The sequence below is a fragment of the Eleginops maclovinus genome, chromosome 5, assembly GCF_036324505.1.
Source record: "Eleginops maclovinus isolate JMC-PN-2008 ecotype Puerto Natales chromosome 5, JC_Emac_rtc_rv5, whole genome shotgun sequence".
Classification (NCBI taxonomy): Eukaryota; Metazoa; Chordata; class Actinopteri; order Perciformes; family Eleginopidae; genus Eleginops; species Eleginops maclovinus.
Genome location: NC_086353.1, coordinates 12,618,532 through 12,640,466, shown reverse-complemented (window position 1 = coordinate 12,640,466; position 21,935 = coordinate 12,618,532). Strand labels below are relative to the sequence as shown.

Below are 21,935 nucleotides of genomic sequence, written 5' to 3'. Positions count from 1 at the left end.
CATCATTTTCCCCGAGCATCCTCTGAATCTCCCGGCCAAAGCAAAGAGACACCTAACCAACTACCGGCCTCCCCCGTGCCTTTCATAAGAAGCTCCTGTAATAGGTTTATTGAAAATAACAAGGTTGTCTTCTAGAGTTACAGACGGGCTCTGCTCCTGTCTCGGCTTGAACATCAATAAACTATAGAGTGTCTTTCAATAGACCTGTGTTCTTTTTTACTTCTTTCCCATGTATGCAGAATACATCTTGACGCTGAGGTCGGTGTCAAAGAGTTTCTGTGTCTTCCTTGTAATTCATTACTGCAAATCATTTACCGCTTTTTATGTAAGAAAGTAAGTAAACAAAAACCAATAGAGAAAAAAGGAAAACAATTGTGTAGCCAGGATAAAAAAATAAAAAAATACTTGGTTCATACAAATTTTGAATTATAGCAAATATCTCTACATCAGCTTCGGCGCTTTGTTTTGCTTTTCAAACCCCCAAAACTGAACAATGAATTTATGTATAACACAAAGTCTTTGCTTTTATGTGAGACATTAAAGGAGACACAATGAGAGCTTAATAAGCAGCTTCTTATATACATTTAATTGGCCCTATTTTTTTTTGAGTCCCTTATACATAAGTCAGTTTCAGAATTCAGTGACAGCACTGATTGACCCCCTTCCCTCGACAACACTCCATCACCTCCTGACCGGAAAACTGTCTGTTGCTCCCTAGTGAACGTGTGCATTTGTGCAAGGGTGGTTTTTTGTGTGTGGTTATGCAGGCTCCTATGTTTTTGTGTCTGTCTCCCCTTTTCAAATAAAGGCAGACAAAATAGGCCAGTGTCAAAACCATGACCCACACATATATGTGTACAGAGTTAAAGGCACTAAAACGCAGGATTATAACGTAATCTGACTTGTCTTGGCTGATATGATGATTCACCGATTAGAAAACATTCAGCCATGCCAGCAGCGTGTGTGTGTGTGTGTGTGTGTGTGTGTGTGTGTGTGTGTGTGTGTGTGTGTGTGTGTGTGTGTGTGTGTGTGTGTGTGTGTGTGTGTGTGTGTGTGTGTGTGTGTGTGTGTGTGTGTGAGTGTGAGAGAGAGAGAGAGAGAGAAAGAGAGACATAATGACAGATAAAGTGTTTGTGTTGGAAGGAAAGCTTAACGTATGCCATCCGCAATACCACATGAAACAAAACAATCATCCGAATGAGAAATGCAAAGCTACATCTTTCTGATTACAATTCTACAAACCCTCCATATTGGCTTCAACTCTCACACACACTCTATCACTCTCACACACACACACAAAACAGAGGCTGTGTATGATAAGCTTGCTTACCCTAAATGGACTGCCCAACTCATGTATGCACACAACTTCACACAACCACACAAGCAGCATACATCAAGCTTGCTCCAAAAATTGGCTGCCCAGCGCACACTTACACTGCAACACAGCGATATTTTCTCCTTGTTGTGGCGTGTGCTCATTGTAAGCAGCCTAGCCATGCCGCTCTGCTTTCCTCATAGACTATTTAGCTGGTTCTCTGCTGCGCTGGGTGGCAGCCAGTAAAATGGTGGCGCTCATTGTGGAAGGCTGCTGGCTGGCATTGATTTGTCCCAGCAGGTCTCTGAGGATACACACTGTTGCCCTGCCAGCCAAGCCCGGGGAAGGGGACTGATGTGTGTGTGTGTGTGTGTGTGTGTGTGTGTGTGTGTGTGTGTGTGTGTGTGTGTGTGTGTGTGTGTGTGTGTGTGTGTGTGTGTGTGTGTGTGTGTGTGTGTGTGTGTGTGTGTGTGTGTGTGTGTGTGTGTGTGTGTGTGTGTGTGTATGCCAGATATAAAGAGAGAGGGGACTGTGAAGTGCATAGTGTGTACAGTGCTGCAATTTGTGAGAACTGCTTTCTCAGTAAAATTCTGCTCTAGTTTAACTATAAGCCAAACCATTTAAACTCTTTTGGGAAAACTATAGAAAGGTCCAAAGCAATCAATTAGCCGTACTGCTTTTGATGTGATTTGTTGAGATTGCCAATAGAGAGAGAGAGAGAAAAAGAAAGAAAGAGAGTGCTATTTTGTCGAATACTCCTCCCACTTGTGCTGTCATCTCTCCTCCTTTTTTATTATTTTTTTTCCCACACTTCGATTTCTCAGACAAGTTTTGAAAAACCCACACAAAGGGAAGCTGGTATCGGACTATAAATAGTGCAGACACAGATTGGGGTCAAATGCTTGAGATTCCACAACACATATGGACCAACGCCTGAATGGGAGCTCAATCGCACACATAGGGAATCACTTTATACATTGTTTTTTTTTCCTGTAAGCTAATTTTATTTCCTCGTGAGCAGTCAGTGCGTTGATTAACACTCATTACGCCCTGTCACATTTACAAGCACAGTCTTATTGACACACTTTCTACTGTAAATACACACAGGCTGTTTACTGCCTTGATGTCCCTCGATGACAAAGCGTGACAAACGAGTCTGTTCAGAACACATTTTGGTGTCGTTGCATCTCCCCCCCTCACCCCACCACCACCCATTTCTCTCCTTTCCCCTCACCTTTTCGTAACTCCGACAAGGGCAACTCAGTCATCCTCTCAATCCACATCTCCTATCCATCAGTACACTGCCATAGCCTGCTGCTGCTCTGTGATAGATTACTTTTCATCTGCTGATGTATTGTCCCATCAGACTCTGAGGAAGTGACAGATTAGATCATTATGTCTCTTTATGATTATGACTCTTGTTTTTATATAAATATATTAGTGTTTATCTGAGGCAAGTTTGTATTGTGTTATTTACGAGGCCTATTTCATTGTGTACTTCCATGAGAGTGAAAAGGAGATTACTCTGGTCTTTATAAAGAGCATCTCCGAAGGAAAAGTCCAGTGCATAAGTAACCTTTCTTTAAGGAGAAAAATCTGAAGTGAACACATTTGCATGACCTTAGAGTTTCTCCACCAGCTAAGTCATACATTAGTGCAAAATGGTGAGTAAGGTCAGAAATTCTTTGATTCATGAAGACACTGAAATTTGATTTCAATCATTTATTTAAAGAAGGGATACAATAATTATATGATTGAAATCTATTACACAGTTGCAGATACAAACAGCATGTTCCAACTAGATGCCTCATCTTCTTCATTCTGCAACTCAGGTTAACAAAAATACTGCAAAGTACAAGTTTGGTTCCAAAAACCTAAGCTACATTGCAAAGGATTGTTCTTCGGCTGAATGCTTGATGATGACATTTGCTCATTTGGTAGGACTTTCTTATAGCCATAATTGATTTTTAGTGAAGGTAAGATAAAACCAACATCTTTTGATTTGCATTGTATGATTGGCTGTGTGGCCACACAGCCAATCCTCCTTTAATACAATATGTTTGTTTTACTTCAGTCCTTCATTGATTATAAGTGATTTTTTTTCAGGCTCCCCATGACACAAGCCATTATATTAACCAGTTTGGACAGAGCAATATTGTCTTAATGAACACATGGTGAACCGTAGTGGCAAGCATTGCTAATCCTGTGATGAGAAACTGATGTAATGGATGCAAAAGACTTGCATTGTTTAAGCTGAATCGTTCATTTTTGCCATGTATTATTATAATCTCTTGCGTGGTATAGATTTCATTGATATGATGGCATGCAGTAAGAGGCTTTGAATGTTTATATTGATGTAGATTTGAGTCACCTGTTTTTCTGTGGCTTCAGAAACCGCTCTGAAGAAATGTGTATTTCAAACCTATACAGAATGACCATGAGCCGCACATCAAACAACTGATTCTCTAGCCTCAAGGTGCAGTGTTTTAAAATATCTGGATGCAGCTGCTGCATGTTGCGAAGTCATACCTCATCGTTAACTCTGGAAAAAACAAGCAATGGCAGTGAAAATGCGTCAAATGTAACGCCTTTAGCGTCAGTTTCAGCACTTTATTGGATGAAACATAAGCCCTATTTTCTTAAGCTAAACCTGAAATTAATTCCACAATCAATGCACAGCTCAACCAGTCAAAGTGATGAAGCTGTCGTTTGACCTTCTGTGGTAATAATTTATCGAGTGGAGAGTATTTACAGTATATGTGTTCTGTGTTTCACTGCTGGTATTATTCAGCCTATAGGCTTTCTCCCTGAACCCTGACCCCTAAATCCCCTCCAATGGTGCAGTGTCATGCTATAGAGCACGTCATTAAGTATCACTGAAACACAGAAACGAGGACACCCTCTGATAGACAGCGGCTTATCCACATAAATGTTTTTCTTGCATGTGTTTGTGGTACCATGCAACATTATAGCCTTTGTTATCATAGAAGTATCTTGTTATGGCCAACTAAGAAGATGGGTCTACTGCAATATATGTCACATATCTGTGTGTGAGGGGGGGGGGGGGCTACTCCTCGTCGGTATTCTCTCCATGGCCCCAGTCCCCTCTACTGTAAGACAGGCTCTGGATTGCTGTCGCTAGCCATTATAAGATATACATCCCCATACAGGGCTTCTCTCATCTGAGGCCTTCAGATCGAGCTGACACACACACACACACACACAGAGAGAGGAAGAAACACATGCACCTACAGTATGGTCCATACAGAATGCATGCACAGCATCACACATCCCACAATGTTCTGTATCTCTAGTGCTTTCTCAAGTTCAATCTGCCCCAATAATTTGAGTACTTTATTTAAGCACAGTGTTGAGGTCCTTGTTATTAACTTGAGGAGTTCTACTTCATGCTACTCTACATTTTTATATTTTTGTTTGGATCCAAGATTGGATTTTTGCGAGAGGTCATGTGATTTACAGAGCATATACATTATTGGCATAATGAAGCAGACTGGCTTATTTCACTGGTAACAACATCTTGACAGCACTTACCAGGCAATTCCTTCAAGCATTTTTCTTTCTTTACTGATTAAACACACTAGATTGAATGCGAGTGTTATCAATCCTCTCATCTACCTACACCAGAGAACAAAAACATTTCCTATTGCTTTAAATAAAAGCCAGAGAACTTCCTCCACAACTGCTCTCTCTGGACTATATCCTCCTTTACTTTCTAATTCACTTTCTATGTAAAGTCTCTAAACACATTTGCACTAATATGCATCACTAATAGATTAATATAGGACATATTAGTTTGAAGTAGATCAACATTGAGATTAAAATCTGCTACAGTAGTCTCTTTGATGGACCCCAAAAAAGCCACCTGCTGTTATATAACATGCTGCAGCATGATGGAGCTCTGACAGGCGCTACCAGAACTTTTTTAGCTGACTGTTTTGGGAAATCATGTCAGTCTCTCCATCTCTTTTTCCTGTCCTGTCTTGCTCCTCCTGTCTCCCTTTCCCTTTTTTTTTTCTTCTTCTCAAAAATCAAACACACACATCTTCAAAATTCAAACATACACTGCAAATTCAAACTTCCTTCCTCAATGACATCATTGAGTTTGTGGTGCCCCCAGCGGCAGCAAGCCTAGGAAGTGTGGAGGCGCTGGCTCTAGTGCTCGGACGTCTGATTTGATTCACCCTGACAACCAAGGACCATTTGGGAGCCCTGTAACCACGGCAACTCCCATCACAACATTCTGGGTGGTTGGTTGACGGGGCCAGTCAGGGCCGGTGTTCCTTGCATCCATTTTTAATGACCAATGTACTTAGTCGTTCTTCCTGGGCCTGTCTCCCTGTGGTCCCATCTCCAAGAAGGAGAGGCAGCCGCACTTGGTGGAAAAAGCCCCCATTACATATTTATTGTCCCCAGTCTTAATTATGGAGCCAGAGGGGAAGTGGGTATAGCTCTTTCTCCCTCTCTCTCTCTCTCTCTCTCTCTCTCTCTCTCTCTCTCTCTCTCTCTCTCTCTCTCTCTCTCTCTCCTCCTCCTCCTCACTGTCCTGTGTCTCTTTTTAACTCGGAGGGGTGAGACCTTCTCTTTTCTTCTGTCTCTTTTCTCTCCTTCTTCACCCCAGCATTCAGTACTCTGTCCTTTTATGACAAGCAACAGAATTCATATAAAGTAACCACCAATGGATAATATGAGGTTGTGTGTACAGTATGTGTGGCAGAAAATCATGATATATGTGAAAATATATCTACTGTATGTGTCTAAATGTCTGAATCACAGCCCAAGAAGGCTTGTTTTGGTGATCTTTTTAGTTTTGTTATTAGCATATATTTTGTTTGCTCATTCAAGATTCAAGACCAAAGGTGTTATTCTCATATGCACAGTAGCTACAGTGTAGATATGGTAATGAAAAACTTAAGTTCCAGGTTCCTCGAACAATGCATGATAATATACAGTATATAGGAAATGTAGGATCTAGTGAATCATTTATCAGTTCTTCTTAGTAAAAACCCCTTCTTTAAATTTGCAGCACCGTAAGATATCATCTAGTTTCAGGCACATGTTGCCTTCCTAATTTTGAAAGTTATGGTTGATTATAGAGTTGGCAAGGATTCTGTTGTATGTTGCCATGCACTGCAGGAAACATTGCAGTCATACAAAAATCCATGTCTAGTGTTTGCGTCTTTGCATTTCCCTGCATGTTATTTTGAGTCATTCTCATGTACCCCCATTCCTCTGCTGGCCAAAATCAATTTGAGGAGAAGGGTTGTGTAACCCCATCCTTTTTCTCTCAGCCGTTGTTAACATGACATTGGAGAAGATTGATCAAGGAATGTATTTTTGGCTCGATTGTCCACCGCCTCCCCTTTGACCTTCAAGAGCTCTTGTGGTTTTTTCTTTATGCTTTAGTTGCCTTGTCAAATTCATTTTGGCTCCATTCCTGTGTTGCTACAAATGCTTCTTACTTTTGCAATTTTCAATAGATTGGTGTAAGGATATTTGCACTTGAATAGATGAAAAGGAGTGATGAGGCTTTGCTTTAATTTGCCCATGTGAAATCACCTTGAAGGAGGTGTGAAAGAAGTGTGGCTTCTTACATTCCCACAGAGATCTTCTTTATCTGGCATAAGTCAGCAGACCTTTTAGTGCTCATTGGAGAGGAAAGTGTTTTTCTTTCACAATTGGAAGGCCATCATTTGACTTGTGGTGCACTTTGGAATTCAATGAATGCATGAAGCAGGGTTTATGAACTGCTGCGTGGTTCCTCCTCATTCCTCTCCTCCTCCTCTGATAAAGAGAACAGGAGGTCCACTCAGTCACCGCAGGGCGCAGTATGTGTGTGTGGCTGTTTACGTGAACAGGTGCATGCTTACTTCTTGCTTAAGAGCTCCGCTAAATACACTCCTGTCAGGGCAAAATGAGGAAGGGAAAAAGGTTCACTGCCTATTCCAACTGAAGAGCCACCACCTATTGAAGCCTGAGTCAAGAAGGTCTTAGTTAGAAAATGATGTGGGAGATGGGTTTTAACTGGAGCACTGTGTGGATAAAAGGTCCAGTTATTGAAGGTTTAGCCTGCTTCTGGTCTAGAGGAAATCCATATTTTATTTGATGTGAGAGCCGCTCAAGGCCTGTAAATTATTACTGCTGTATTCCACCTGCCTGTGGAGGTCACCCAGCCAGCTGGATCGGTAGGTGTGTGCGTGTGTGTGTGTGTTTTTGTGTGTGCGCATGCCTGTGTCAGCACACATGTTCGTCCTGATGTGTGTCCAGCCTTGCAGCACACAGTAGTATGTGCAGCATGTCACACCGTAACCATACTGCAGGCTCATCCATCCATAGATCTATCCTTCCCTTCATCCACCCATGTACTAAAACACATTACAGAGTTGACTGCCTCCGATGTGCCACTTTCCCCCAGCACTAAAGGCTTTCTACTGTATGCCGCTGGAGGCAGGGTGTATCATGGGCACAATCACAAACACAAATACACATGCAAGCGCACGTGCACAACAATAGCAGAGTATAAGTGCAGTTTTTATTTATTGGTATTTTACTCCAAAGCCTTTTATTTCAGTCAATTTAATGAAGTATTTTACTACACTACAGTACACAGTGAATATTGTAGTGTGTATCCCGTTACATTTATACTTTTGTATATTTATATTGTTGACTCAAAACATTAAAATATATCTTTAACATTAACACAACAACAACTTGTGCCACAGGGGTCATCTTTAAGTTGATTGTTTTGTCTTTGTCCAAATTCTCACCTTTTAAGAAGCTCACATTATCAAACTCCCTGATGATTCTTTGACTGCAGATCTTATCTTGGTTTTTCTATTGGCAACTTGAAATAACTTGCATTAGAGCCCCAGTTACAGTGACAAATAAGTCACCACATTTGACCACATAACTTCACATTCTCTCACTCCTTCCTCCCACCCATCCTTTCTTACTCTACCATTCAGCCTCCGTATCCCTCTTTTTAACCTTTTTGCCCCTCAGCTGGTGCTCATATCTCATCTTCCTCTCACTTCTCCCCTCCATCCCTCCCTCTGCAGTCCTGCTGCTATCTTTACGACCCTCTCACTAATGCACCGCTCAATTAGCCTTCGATGAGGTTTTCCACTAAGGGCTGGGTAAATAGGTAATTACATGTTGTCATCCCCCCACCTCTTGCTAATCCACTCAACTCCACTCCTCTCAGTGTACCTCCCTCCTGCTCTTTCTCTCCCTCTACTTCTTGCTCTCTCAATATCATGGATGGCTGCCAGAAATGGTCCAATAGAGGCCCAGCGTGCGCCTGTTAGTCACAGCTGGCTTAACCCTTCGATTGGCAACATTCAGCACTTAGTCCACAGTTTTTTTTCAGCCTGCACTTTAGTTATGTTATCCGGGACACTGTCATCAGAATGGGAAAACTGGAACCACCCACTGGCTAAGTGCTGATGAAATTATGGCTGTTTAAAGAGATGTTAAACAGGTCCAGTTGTTTTGAACACTTTGGCGGTTTCAGATAACGTCAGACAAGAAGGGGCAATGAATGGTGACAGGTGGAAAGAAGTAGTGGGAGGGATTTGTACTTTTTGAGTAACTGACACAATCAGAGATCAGCTATTGAAGCGATCAATTGCATGCCTGAAGGCAACAGTCTACAGGCAGTCTGTGAGTGGATGGAAGGTTTTATTGTGCCATTGTCTGCTGAGGCCAAGAAAAAAGAAAAATATATATCCCGCTGCTGAAATGAATTGATGCAAGCGCGTTGTCTTTGGGTTGTCCTCATTGGTTAAATCAACAATAACAACGTTTACCATGATAGATAAATGTCTATTCAACATCATCTATTCAGGCAGGCTCACACATTCTGCCATTGTCAAGGTCTGTCCATTATTCAGCAATGTCTTAACAATGTGGATTTTCATCTTTTATGTGTTGGGACCAGGCCGCTTTCATGTGACTTGCTGCTGAAAAAGAAAAGGCTTCTTCTTGTGAGGACTGAAAAGGTTTTATTGAAACATCAAGGAAAAAGAACAGAGAGAAAGAGAGTAATGCCTGCAAAGTGAACTTTGAAATAAAAATGAAAGATGTATTCTGGATGGTAATGGAAGCTAGACTTACTATCTAATATGACTAGACCTTGGTATGGTATAAAGAATTTGTGAAATTAGTATTGAATATATATGAATTCAACGAATGTAATAACACGCCAAAATAGGATATTTGATAGACATTCCAGTCCCTCATATTCAAGAGAGAAACAAAATATAGGTATGACCAAAAGTATAAAAACAAACAACAGTTTGGAGATAGGAAGGAAGACTGTGAAATAAACATTCAGAGGAACGGATTGGTGGGAAAACAGAGGAAGAAAAAAGGGTGAGTCAGGCTGATGGGAGGATGAAATGAGAGTGAATGGGAGAGAGGGATGGAGAACCAGAGGAAGTGATAAGTTGAGCACAGACATACGGCCTTAATCCTCATCTCAATCAATCACATTTCCCCTTCCTCTCCTCTCAGTTTGTCTTATTGATTTCTTGTTTCAGCTAGTGTCCTAAAAGCCCGACTCAAATGACTACTCTGAGTTTTTGGGACTCCATCTAACTCTGAAAACTACTCTTTGGTCATTTATTCTCACTGCTAAAGGAAGTAAATTGATCACTGGAGTCTTCAGCAAACGATGTAGCAGCCCTTTCTCCTACATTGCCCTTACGTATAAACTACTTTTATTGGCTGTGTTTTAAGGGAGAAACTAGTGCTGGCCAAATTACACTAGCCACCCATTCATGAAATTGTTTAATAACTTAAGACTAGCTGGAGTTAAAGTGTCAACTATAGGTGCACATCTCTAATATGGATATAGTACAGTTTAAAGAAAGGACGAGCAAGTTGAGGTGGAGAAAGTCCTTGCTAACAGCACTAGCTGCCACATAGTATGCCCTTCTTCAACATAGAAGCCATGTCAGTCCTTTCTTTCTGTCATCAGTTCATAAGTTTGACTTTGGTCGAAACTCACAAACCCTGGAACGTGAATCTGTTTCGAAGTTATGCATCTTTAGTTATAAGGCACTCTCATTGCCATGCCCCCTTTTTCACAATTGGCAATAACACAAACACACCTACACACTCACAGACTTGACCTCCATGTCAAACTGTGATCTTCCAGGGCTGCCAATGTGAGGGTACAATTTTGGTAATTCGAATGATACAGTGAACTATAAAGCTGATGGTTAGAGATTGAAAGCCAGAGTGAGTATGTGAGTTTTCAGGGCTTTTTCGAAGGATGCAAGAGTTGGCCTTGTGGATGTGACTGGGGAAGGAATTCCAGAGGGTGGGGGAGGCAAACAGTTCATTGACAGGCTCATTTTTTTGTGAATGGAAATTGTTGCATATATGCATATGTATTTGTAGAAAATACTGCTGATTAATGTATCTGTTTTTCAACAAACAAAGCCAGCATTTGACTCACTTTCATGAACATTAAAGTAGTGGTTTAACAAAGCAATATTTCATGTCAACACACAAATATTGAGAAAACAGTATACACAGTGGTTGTTCTTGGGTGCTTCAAGTAGACGAGTCATCTTATACAGGCAAAAATCTCTTATCACAGCATGATGTTCTCAGCTGTCCCCACAGACACTGAGATGTGTGGCTTTAAAGATCGGCAAATTTCTTGAAAACATGCACAGGGGTTCTTTAGGGAGTGTGTTTGTTTGAGCCGAGGGAGATGACAAATCACTGGTAATCCAAGTGTTCATGCCTGTGTGTGTGTGTGTGTGTGTGTGTGTGTGTGTGTGTGTGTGTGTGTGTGTGTGTGTGTGTGTGTGTGTGTGTGTGTGTGTGTGTGTGTGTGTGTGTGTGTGTGTGTGTGTGTGTGTGTGTGTGTGTGTACAGTAGACATGATTTCAATAGTCATATACATCAAACCCTCTCCCTTCAAGCAAATTTTAGCTATGTTTTGTTTGTTTTGCTATAGGATGTTTTCTATTGCTGGCAAGATCTAATTTTCATATTGCTTGTTTTCTATCTTTGGCGAGTTTGCGGCATCTTCAACTTCTTTGGTTTCTTAAATAGATAATCAAAGTGTGTAGTTGAAAATGAAGAAAGAGGAGAGAGTGAGTTTAGAAGAATTTACAGTACACACTTGCCTTATTTCTGAAAAGCTAAAGCGTTCTAGTGCTCCCTTACAAGATGGTTACAAAAGACAGCACTCTGAGAAATGGGACATGATGGCCATACATAAGTGCAACAGCTTTCAAAATAAATAAGAAAAAGCTTTAGCCCCTGGTCAAGATTGAGAAAATGCTGTGATACCAAACACTTGGAACCGGTCAAAAAGAAAAATGTTAAAATATGGACTTCTTAAAATGTCTCTCGGAGGAACATTACGTGACCTTATGTGCTCACAAAGAAATACCTAATCATGAAAATGAATAGTGAAGACTGAACTGCTCCAACAAGACAATAAAAAGACATCTTATAGACTTGTATTACACAACACACATCTATTTCCATGGCAATGTAAGGCGGCCCAAACGCACCAACATTTTGGGAAACTTTTACAGCTTAAGCTTACCCCCATCCTCTGTGGAAAAGAAGCAGGATGCAAAATGTGCTTTTTCCATTCAGCTTATCTTGTTTTTTCCGTGCAGTGCTATGATGCAACAATTACAAATTGTCTCTCCATTGACATTTCTGTCAGTCTGCCACTGTTTCAACAGGCCAAATGGAATAAGTTAATTAGTATGTCTAATTACATTTGGTGGCTCAGCTTTGGGAATATCAAATGAAATTAGGATAGTCAGTGTTCTTTTTTCATGGCACACGGTTTGCCTTAAGCGATGCTTTTTAGGATCTGTCTTTTGTCTTTATCTCTATCCTTCTTAATGTCCCTTCAAGCTGTACTGCGCCTTCACTTTAAAGTCTACCCTGAACCCTCTCTCATCCCAGACCCACACTTCCTTTTTAATTTCTTTGCATTATGGATCTTATTCTTTTATTCTTTAATAAATGTAAGTTTTCCCCGACTCGGAACTTCAGTTCCATGTCCTGTTAAATAGTTTGTCTCTTGTGCTTTGTGTGTAGTGATAACTAGTAGCAAATGTATCAACATCTTGTTGTTTTTTAAATAAAATTACCCTCTTGATTGTTGGAAAATAAATTAGCTGTTCATCTAATAAACCTCCCATTAAAGCACTCACAATATATGATAAATATTGATTAATGTTGCCTCTTTATGATGTAATCTCCGGTTTCAAGCATTATGAATATACACTGCACTGCCCAAAAAAAGGTCACAAGCCTGTGGGGGCAGTGCTATGATCTGGGGTTGCTGCAGTTGGTCTGGTCTAGGTTCAGCAACGTTATGTGCCCAAAGAATGAGGTCAGCTGACTACCTGAATATACTGAATGACCAGGTTATTCCATCAATGGATTTTTTCTTCCCTGATGGCACGGGCATGTTCCAAGACGACAATGCCAGGATCCATCGGGCTCAAATTGTGAAAGGATGGTTCAGGGAGCATGAGACATCATTTTCACACATGGATTGGCCCCCACAGAGTCCAGACCTGAACCCAAGAGAGAATGTTTGGGATGTGCTGGAGAAGACTTTGCGCAGTGGTCCAAATCTCCCGTTATCAATACAAGATATTGGCGAAAAAGGAATGACAGAAATAAATGTTGTGACATTGCAGAAGCTTGTGGAAACGATGCCACAGCGAATGCGTGCCGTAATCAAAGCTAAAGGCGGTCCAACGAATATTAGAGTGTGTGACCTTTTTTTTGGCCAGGCAGTGTATTTAAATTAAGAGATAACTATTAAATAAGAATTTCCAAAAATGTCTTGAAGTCCTACTTACCAACTTTTCTGCCTTCCTCATTTCCTCCTCTTCCTCTGTTCTATCACCTTCCTCCTTCCTCATCTTCATCCCCTACACATGCGTCCTTCTGTCTGTCATGTGAAAAAACATAAGCCAGTGTGTCACTGTTTGAGTCCGTCTTTGTTCTGTCAGAATCTATCTCAGAGATAAGTGTGACGGATTGCTGCAGGCCCAGTCAGACAGACGGTGTATAATTGAGTGATAGGGACTAATGTAAGTGAATAGCTTAGAGCGACTGTGATCCACAGCAGTGACAGAAACTCAGGCTCCGAGGAAGGCTTTCTGCTAGGCCCTCCGTAATACCAGCAACAACAGCCACCCAGATTGCTATCTGGTATCTACCTATGTGTGTTTTTTTAGGGTGAGCTTCTTCTTCCATCCCGTGTCTCTTTTTCTTTTCTGCTTAATTGCTCTGTTTGCCACTCTACTACATTTTCTCCTCACTACACACACCTTTTGATCCTCCCTTTCTCTTGCCGTTATCTTAGCCTTTAATTAATGTGACATGCTGTGAAGTGAGATACTAAATAATGCAGGCTTTTCCAGTGACATTGAATCAGGCAGAGTGATTAGTGGCCACACACACATCCCCACACACAAACTCACTCACCAACAAACCAGGATAGATGCCTTTTTCAAACAGAAATCTACCTTGTATATTGATATATATTTTGCAGCACAAAAGTGTTTTTTTAATAATAATATTGGACCCTTAGACAACTGATTGTACCTGTATGCCACCAAAATGGCATCGCTATTAGCTAAGAGTACCATTTGCAGTACAATTTACAGTAAAAGGGTTGAGTAAATAAGTTAAACATTTAGAAATAAAAACTCCAGTTAACTTGTTAAATACTACTACAGTCAAACGGGTAAGTTCAAGTTGGTAATTGCCCCCCATGAAAGCTGTAAATTATGTATACATAAGACTGTAATTTCCCTGTGTTTTGGGTGGATGCACAAGGTAAACTGCATGGTTGGCTTCCCATTTTTACTGCAGCGGTGTAAATCACAGTGCACAGGACTTAATTTGTGCAGGGAGAGATCTAGGTTATCCCAAAGCAATTGTTTCAGACCAAACCAAGTGGAAAATCCAGTGTGGGTTTAGTTGTTTGCTGCCTTGGCTGCAGGGATGTTAGCGTTCTTCTACCCCTACCCCCCCTTGCCTGTTTTAATCAGATGGCTTGTTCAGGAGTGGAGAGGATTAAGACTGCTGCTGCTGATGACTCTGTCCAGTTTTGGAAAGCCCACAAACACATGCACGAATGCATAGCACAGGACCACACAGCTGCAACATGAATACTCGCGCTTATAAACTGTAGCAGCACAGGCAGTCTGCGGGAATATTCACATACATGCACATACGGAGGCATAACCATATGCATGAGCTAACCCATATGCATGCACAAACAGTGTCAGTCCCCACATTCATTCATGCAAATATGCATGTTACACATGTGAGCATCGTCTCTTTCTTTTGCCCCTTGCTCATTTTCACCGTCTCTCACTCAACCTTGTCAGTCTTTGGACAGCAGCAGTGTTCTGCCATGTCCCATTGTGCCGTGTGATTTGAGCTGTGAGATTTCCGGCACAGAGTGACGCCTGTCTCTTCTAATGCCAGACACTCATACCAGGCACTGCAGATGGCAGAGAGACAGCTGGGCAGAAAGAGTTACTGAGAGAGAAAGTGAAATGAAAAAAATCAGTGCTAGAAAGAGAGATGTAATGAAGAAATATTGTGAATATTTAGGAAACAACAAACAGCAAAGAAGCGAAAGGTACAACTGCAAAACAAGACAGACAGGGGACAAAATAACTAGCGATAGAGAGAGCCCAAAAGAGAAGGGAGGTAAAGATGAACAGATAGAGACATTGAGCTGTATGTTGACCCAACACTGTTTGCAACGTAGCCAGCAGATCAGTCTCCTCCCACCTTAATCTCTCCATCAACCATCAATCCCTCGCTCAATCTTCTACACCCGTCCATCTTTAAGCCATTCTTTCCTTTTCATCAATATGAAATCATGCCGCTTTGACGTACATTGGGTTATAAATCTTGTATTGACGTCTGCTTTGTAGATTTGTAGGGCAAAAGCTAAAGCAGAGAAAAAAGAATCAGTTGCTTACTCGGAGATCAAAAGTGAACTTTAGAAGCAGACTGATGTTTTAAAGCAAAATGTTTGCCATAAGTTGAAGTTCATCAGCTACTTTCTGAACTCTTTTTTACACACACACCGAGACACGCACACACCAAAATACACCTCCGGCAATGAGTGTATGGTCCTAATGAAGCGAGAAGAGGAGAGGCAGCTGCATAACTGGAGTATAAAGCCTAGAGGGAATCACACACTTCAAGTGAGTGTGTGTGTGTGTGTGTGTGTGTGTGTGTGTGTGTGTGTGTGTGTGTGTGTGTGTGTGTGTGTGTGTGTGTGTGTGTGTGTGTGTGTGTGTGCGTGTGCGTGCGTGCGTGCGTGCGTGCGTGCGTGCGTGTGTGCGCAAACAGACTATATTATAGTCTGAAACTCACTAATTTGGACTTTGGAACGTGTTTAATGACTGCATTTCTTTTAACCCTTGTTTCTTTCTCTCGCCAGGTTGTGAGGGCCTGTTTCTATCGTCTTGTTGTACAGTGAGGCAGTGAGCTCACGGTGGAAACAGCATGCATGTGACGACATATCCCATGATGCACTCTGCCAGTCCAGGCCTGCTCCTCCTCAGCTTCCTCTTCCTCGCTGATGCAGACTGTGAGTCCTTTCGCACTCAGTTCCAAACACTTATTTTCCCTCACATGCCTACTCACAGATATAGACACACAAAAAGAAAAACATTTACATACAGTATGCATTCAATACCTTTTGAATGTACCCAGGCACACTTAGGCGTGCAATGACCGGATTTTCCCTTACAAACCACTCCACTCCTGATCATATTGCTATTGTATGTGAGTGAGTGTGTGTATGTTTGCAGCTTTGATATGAGGCCAGCTGTTTTTGTCCATCCAGTATTACTTGGATGGCTTGGCGGATAGACAGTCCGCATATGGCAAATCAGATAATTTTTTGTGTGTGTGTTCTGTGTCTTGCATTTCTCTGGAACATGAGCATTAGTATTCTGGTTGTGAGTTGTATGCTGGTTTTATTTGCGGCATTAATATTTACTGATAAATGATAGACAATCCCGACAAGCGATAATTAGTTTATCCCCCATTAAATCAGTGCCAGATGTTTCCAGCATGAAGACCAGCCATCTCGTTCAGCTTCCCCATAAAAACTATAGGAAAGACCTTATCTGCGTGAAGCTAGCATTTGATGAAAGAGATATTCCAAAAACGTGATCATTTCTTGGATACTAGTGTGTTTGTGTGTATGTGTGTGTTTAAACTGGGTGTCTACCTGTGTCTAGGCCAGGCATTGCGTCTCTGACAATTTGTCAGTTGACAAATGCAGCTTTGAATCTCCCAGCAGTGGTGATGAAACTGCCTAATTTCGGGTAAGACAAAGGATAAAAGAAACAAAGACAGATGGGGAATTTGGAACTAAAAGATCAGACAGATTGAAAAAGAATATTGAAATAGAAAGAGGAGGTCATTCAAGCTCACCATGCAGACAGTTAACATCTGGGAGCAATCCTGTTTGAGGCCTCGGTAACAGTGGTGTCTAGGAGAATTGTGATTTGCATATTTGTTTTTAAAGTGTGTGCTCCATAAGTGTCAATATGTTTTGGCAAGTATTGTAAGAATAATGTATGTCAACCAGATACATTTGCAGCATGTTTGGTGCATTCTGTTTGTTGGAAGGAAAATTCAGCATAGCTCTGAGCGTGTGGTTGTATGATGCTGGACATATATCATCACCACGCTGTTACACACACACAAACACACACACACACATGCACACTAGTATAAGCTTGAGGCAGCCATTCCGCCCTGCAAAGTTTTAAAACTTCGCTGTCACACAAACCCAAGTTATAGCACACACATCCACAAACCACTCTTGTTTTCCTTTCAGCCTCCTGCCCTCTTGTCCCCTGTGTGAGTTCCAGGGTCGGCCAGTAAAGGCCCAGTCATCCATCAAAACGATGATGCCCCTAGACTTTCACAATAGCAGTTAGGAGAGCAGCGTAGACTCACAGAAGGTGGAAATGATTCCTACTTTGTTTCCTCTGTCTATATTTTTCTTTTTCCCGTGCCCTCGTCTCATTCGCTGTGACTTTTCTCCATTGCTCTTTTCTTGCTCGCTCTCTACTTCTTCTCTGCACATCCATATAATCTGGTGAGAAAGGAGGAACAGAGGGCTTTAGGGGGGTAAAGAGACGAAAGCCTGTTCCTTTCTCTTTTCATCTCATTGTGTATGACATACAATGCCCCTTTTAATATCAACATTTGGACTAAGATGTTTGAATGTTGAGAAATCTAACAGAGGCTCCAGGACCCTGACATCTTAGTGGCTTGCTGACATGTTTTGAAATGTTAAATGTACATGCAAAATTGCTTTTATTTGTGCTTATCTGTCCTAAAACTCAGTGCCAAAGAAATTAAAATAATTTCAAGCATTAACACACATGCTTGTGTACACAAGTTACACACATACACATAAGTAGACTGAGGGTATTAGGATGCAATCAGATGGAACAGTATCCCATGTGCATAGTTGGAAAGCTTGCATGACACTGCATCATATGTGCCATCTGCACACAAATGCTGGTGTAACAATACAGGCCCACTGAGCTTTGCGTGTTTAAATGCACGTTTTTTTCAAATTCCTCTTTTATTCCCCCCTGTGTCTCAGGCTCTCTCTCTCACCACCATGTTTGTCTCTCAGCGTGTTTGTGTGCGCGTGCATGCATATGACATCTATCTGGTGGATTAAGAGTAATGCCCTGATCCCGTCGCAAACTGGGCCATCGCTCCATTCTACGCAGTGAGATTCCCTGTGAGAGAAACTGCATATCCCCACCCGTCATCCAGGGCCATTAGAAACAATGCAACAAAAGGGTTCTTTTGACTGACCCTTGTTTGCCCCAAAACCAACAAGCTGTCATCCTTCCCCTTGCAGCTTGGATGTGGCAATACAAATTCCAGCTGATGTACAACTTGTGTGTTTGTGTGTGTGCGCCTGTGTGTAACAGAACAGAACGAAAAAAATATCCTTTTTCAGAGGCTACTGTAAGGGAAGCAATGCTGAGTTGCAACCCAGTGCTTTAGTAAGCGACTGTACGTTTTGAAAGTGAGAGTGGTTTAGGATTCTGCCTAAGGAGGCTCTTGGTAAAGTGAAACTCTTTAGCCTCTGTTTGCATCACGTCATTTATGTGTGGTGCAATTCCAATTTCTTTTTCCACCGAGCCTAAGGAAAAAAAACTACAACAGACACATCATTAAAAAACTGTTTTCCCAGATTCTGTCAATGACATTTTCAAACATGACAAGGCACGAGTGCAGCACTGAAAAGACAGAACTTGCACATGTGTTGACTGATTGACCTGTCAGCATCCTACCGTATTGCCAGCACTCACATGGCCTTGAGGTTGACTGGAATCTGAGAGGTAGTTGGGTCAATCGCCCACAATGACAGCACCGCTACTTTTGCTTACTTTGGAAGCCCTTGAGTGAGGCACAGATCAGTGAGAGCTTTGACAGGAGCCTTCTTTGGTTACCTTTAAGTATGTCATTCAGCTTTTACCTCAGGTTCTAAGTTCAAAGGTCTAAGTTGCTATTAAAAAGCAACATGTTCTTTCACAACACGTGGCAGGCTTGTTTTTTAAAACAACTCCCTATACTTGCGGCAAAGCCATACAAAAAGAATGGCTTCTTTTTCATATTTGATATACTCGAAAAAGATACCATACAAATCTTTTCGGCAAATTTATCATGGCTGTTTTTGGGTAATACATAATTAAATTTGATCGAGATTTCCTTTTTCCCCTTTGATAGACTCTTAATGAGGCAGTCGAGCAGTTTTACACTTTGTGCATGTCAAAGATTTGTGAGTTTTGGCTTTTCATTAAGAGATAGATTTGCGTCGTGCCACATACACGTTTTATTTGTAGTTATGATTTTAAAAATGTTGTCAACAAGCATGTGTAGTGCTTAGAGTAAAAAAGAGATTAGATTGCCATAAGTATCAAGTTTTGTGCGTGCTTCATGGCTTCTTGTTGCTGATGGATAAGGCACTGTCAGGATTCACTGGCATGAGATAAAGCGGCAGGGTCACAGAGGTAAAAGGTTTTGGCCCCTGGGGATAAGTTAAGGGTGAGAAACACAGTCAAGCAGTTATTTTCTTAGACGGATTGTGTTTCTTTTCTGTGATTGATTGATATTGCCTGACTCACAGAAAGTGTGAAGAAAAGGCAAGATCCCATCTGACATAATTGCACACAATGACAAAATGTCAACATCAGTTGACAGTTTAGATCACGATGGAGGCACTAGGGGGGTTTTCCTGTGGACTGGGAAGTGATGATGAAATGATCAAAAGGTACCAAGTGTTGCATTGGTCAACATACTTAAGTCCCTAGGGAGGATTTTCTAAACGTTTTTAAATGCATGGACAATGACTACAGACACTTTGTGATGGTGCCGCAGCATAGATCATTTTGAGATATCTTGAGACTTACATCAACATTTAATATATAATATGCTATTGCGCTTAAATGTAGGGACTTCCTTAAGATCATTTTCATGTGTATATCTGTTCCTTCAAAATGAGGCTTGAACCGCAGCAGTTTAAACCTACAGATACAGGGGGAAACAGCTTGCCTGTCTATGTCCAATTTGATCCATTACTATGTTACTTCTTGTTTGTTTACACAGAATGACTGTAAATATTAAACCAATGAGATATACGTTGAAAATGTGAGTTTTATAGTTGCAGGAGGAGACCCAAAAACAATATTTGTAACTTGATAGTATACAGTTTTTATATGAAACAGGCAGATGATTGACTTCAAGGCCAGGCAAAATTTATACTGAAAAATAAAACAAATTTAGTTTTCTCTGCTATTAAAAGAATAAACAAGACATGTTCTACCCTTAATACATTGGGATGATTAAGATATTTGCAGAAAGACTTCAGTGATGTTGAGTAAGTAATAGAAGAAATGAGCATAACATTTCTCCCACAATTGACTTTAATTTCCTTTATTTTTAATTAACTTCCCATTTATTGTCAAATTAATTTGATTCATTATCTAAATAATTCATGCTGTCTTTCTAGAATACTATATTGCTTTGTATTCAAATTAATGTGCCAGCTTATGCTCATCTGGTATATGGCATTAAACTTTTAAAATAAAGGCTAATTTAAATGCTTAATGACCTCTTTCCATCAACTGCAAATAACCCTCCATAGAAGGTGACAGAAATGGGTCACATAAAAAAATCTGAAGTCATATACAGAAAATGCCAACTGCTTTCTGCAAGATTTAGAGCTACTGTTTATATCCTGGATAGAGGACACATAATATACTTTAAAATAATATTCTCATACTGAGTTCATTAGCACGGTGAGCGTTTGGACTCCCAAAAAGTTCTCCAATATTATCTTGAAATGTCAATCCATGAGCGAAAATGGTAGAGAGAAGAAGAGTCCATGTTGATTTGAAAGCGAATGGAGCCGTTCAGCTGCTGAAGCTTCTCAGTGTTCTGGGTCATCGCCCCACAGCAGTAAGGCTATTAGCAGCTAGCATAGCTGTGCATCCATCCACGAGTAAAAGGATGTGACCAGCGTTAGCTTAGCATTAGCTTAGCAGGTGCACCCGTCTGTGAAGAGGCCTGGATAGCTTCAGCTTAGCTCTAACTTAGCAGTGCAGTGGTCTGTGAGTAATACACTGTGACCAGCACTGAGGAAAAACCCTCTGTTCATCTTTGTGGGAAGCCAGCCCTGACCCAGTAAAGTTGTGCACCCAGTGGGTAGGCCATGTGTTTCTAATGATCTGTGTACCAGTATAAAAGAAGACCCCATTTGATTAAATCCTCCCCCTTGTGTTTCTAACAAATTAACCCTGATTAACTCGGCACTAGCCTGGCCCAGGGGCAGCTATGGTGGGTAAGTGGCATGCTAATTGGAAATGCATCACTATCAGCAGTAAAGTGAATTTTATTTGTTTGCTATTGCATCATTGTAAAAGTTGTCCGTACAACTGCAGATCTATATGCATACAGAGAAGTGACAAGGAACAATCAATGAGCTTGCACAAGAAAACAGTTTTTGACAGCAAAATAATAAATTCAGATTATAGTGACACTGGTACCGATGGACATTCATTAAACTTGATGACTCACCTTCTCTCTAATGTAAAGTATTATCAAGAGTTAAAAAAGTAAGCTACTGAATTGTGTATAATCAAATTTCCAATGTTAAAATGGCCCCTTTTTCCAAATGTTTTACCATTACCACTTTTAAGAGCAGAAGGATGATAACTGTCTCTCTGTGTTTATTGGCCCTATAGAAATCCAATTGCAATTACAGGACAAAAGCTAGCAGTTGATAATTGCTCTTTTGATAATCTGTTGGTTTGATTATAATTTGTTTTAAGTTATGCTTCTGGCTAGCTGCCCACCCACACTCGAGGCTGACTATCATGGCCCCGGCTCAGGCTCTGATATTGGCCTCGTTCCTCAACGTGTCTGACAAGCCTGACTCAGTTCTCAGTTCTAACATCAGCAAACCGCCCACCACCACACTATGCAGCATGATCTTTCCCTGGCAAGGGCTGTAAATTACTCA

At 41.1% G+C, this 21,935-nt stretch overlaps 1 protein-coding gene across 1 annotated transcript in view; it reads left to right on the top strand.

The window, feature by feature from the left end:
- Positions 1-21,935, top strand: part of ptprdb (protein tyrosine phosphatase receptor type Db) — a 125,187-nt gene that overhangs the window by 51,570 nt on the left and 51,682 nt on the right. Inside the window, exon 6 of the mRNA XM_063883861.1 lies at positions 15,807-15,956. Within this exon, the coding sequence (XP_063739931.1) occupies positions 15,872-15,956 (85 nt within the window). The 5' untranslated portion in view covers positions 15,807-15,871. The remainder of the gene's footprint in view (positions 1-15,806; positions 15,957-21,935) is intronic.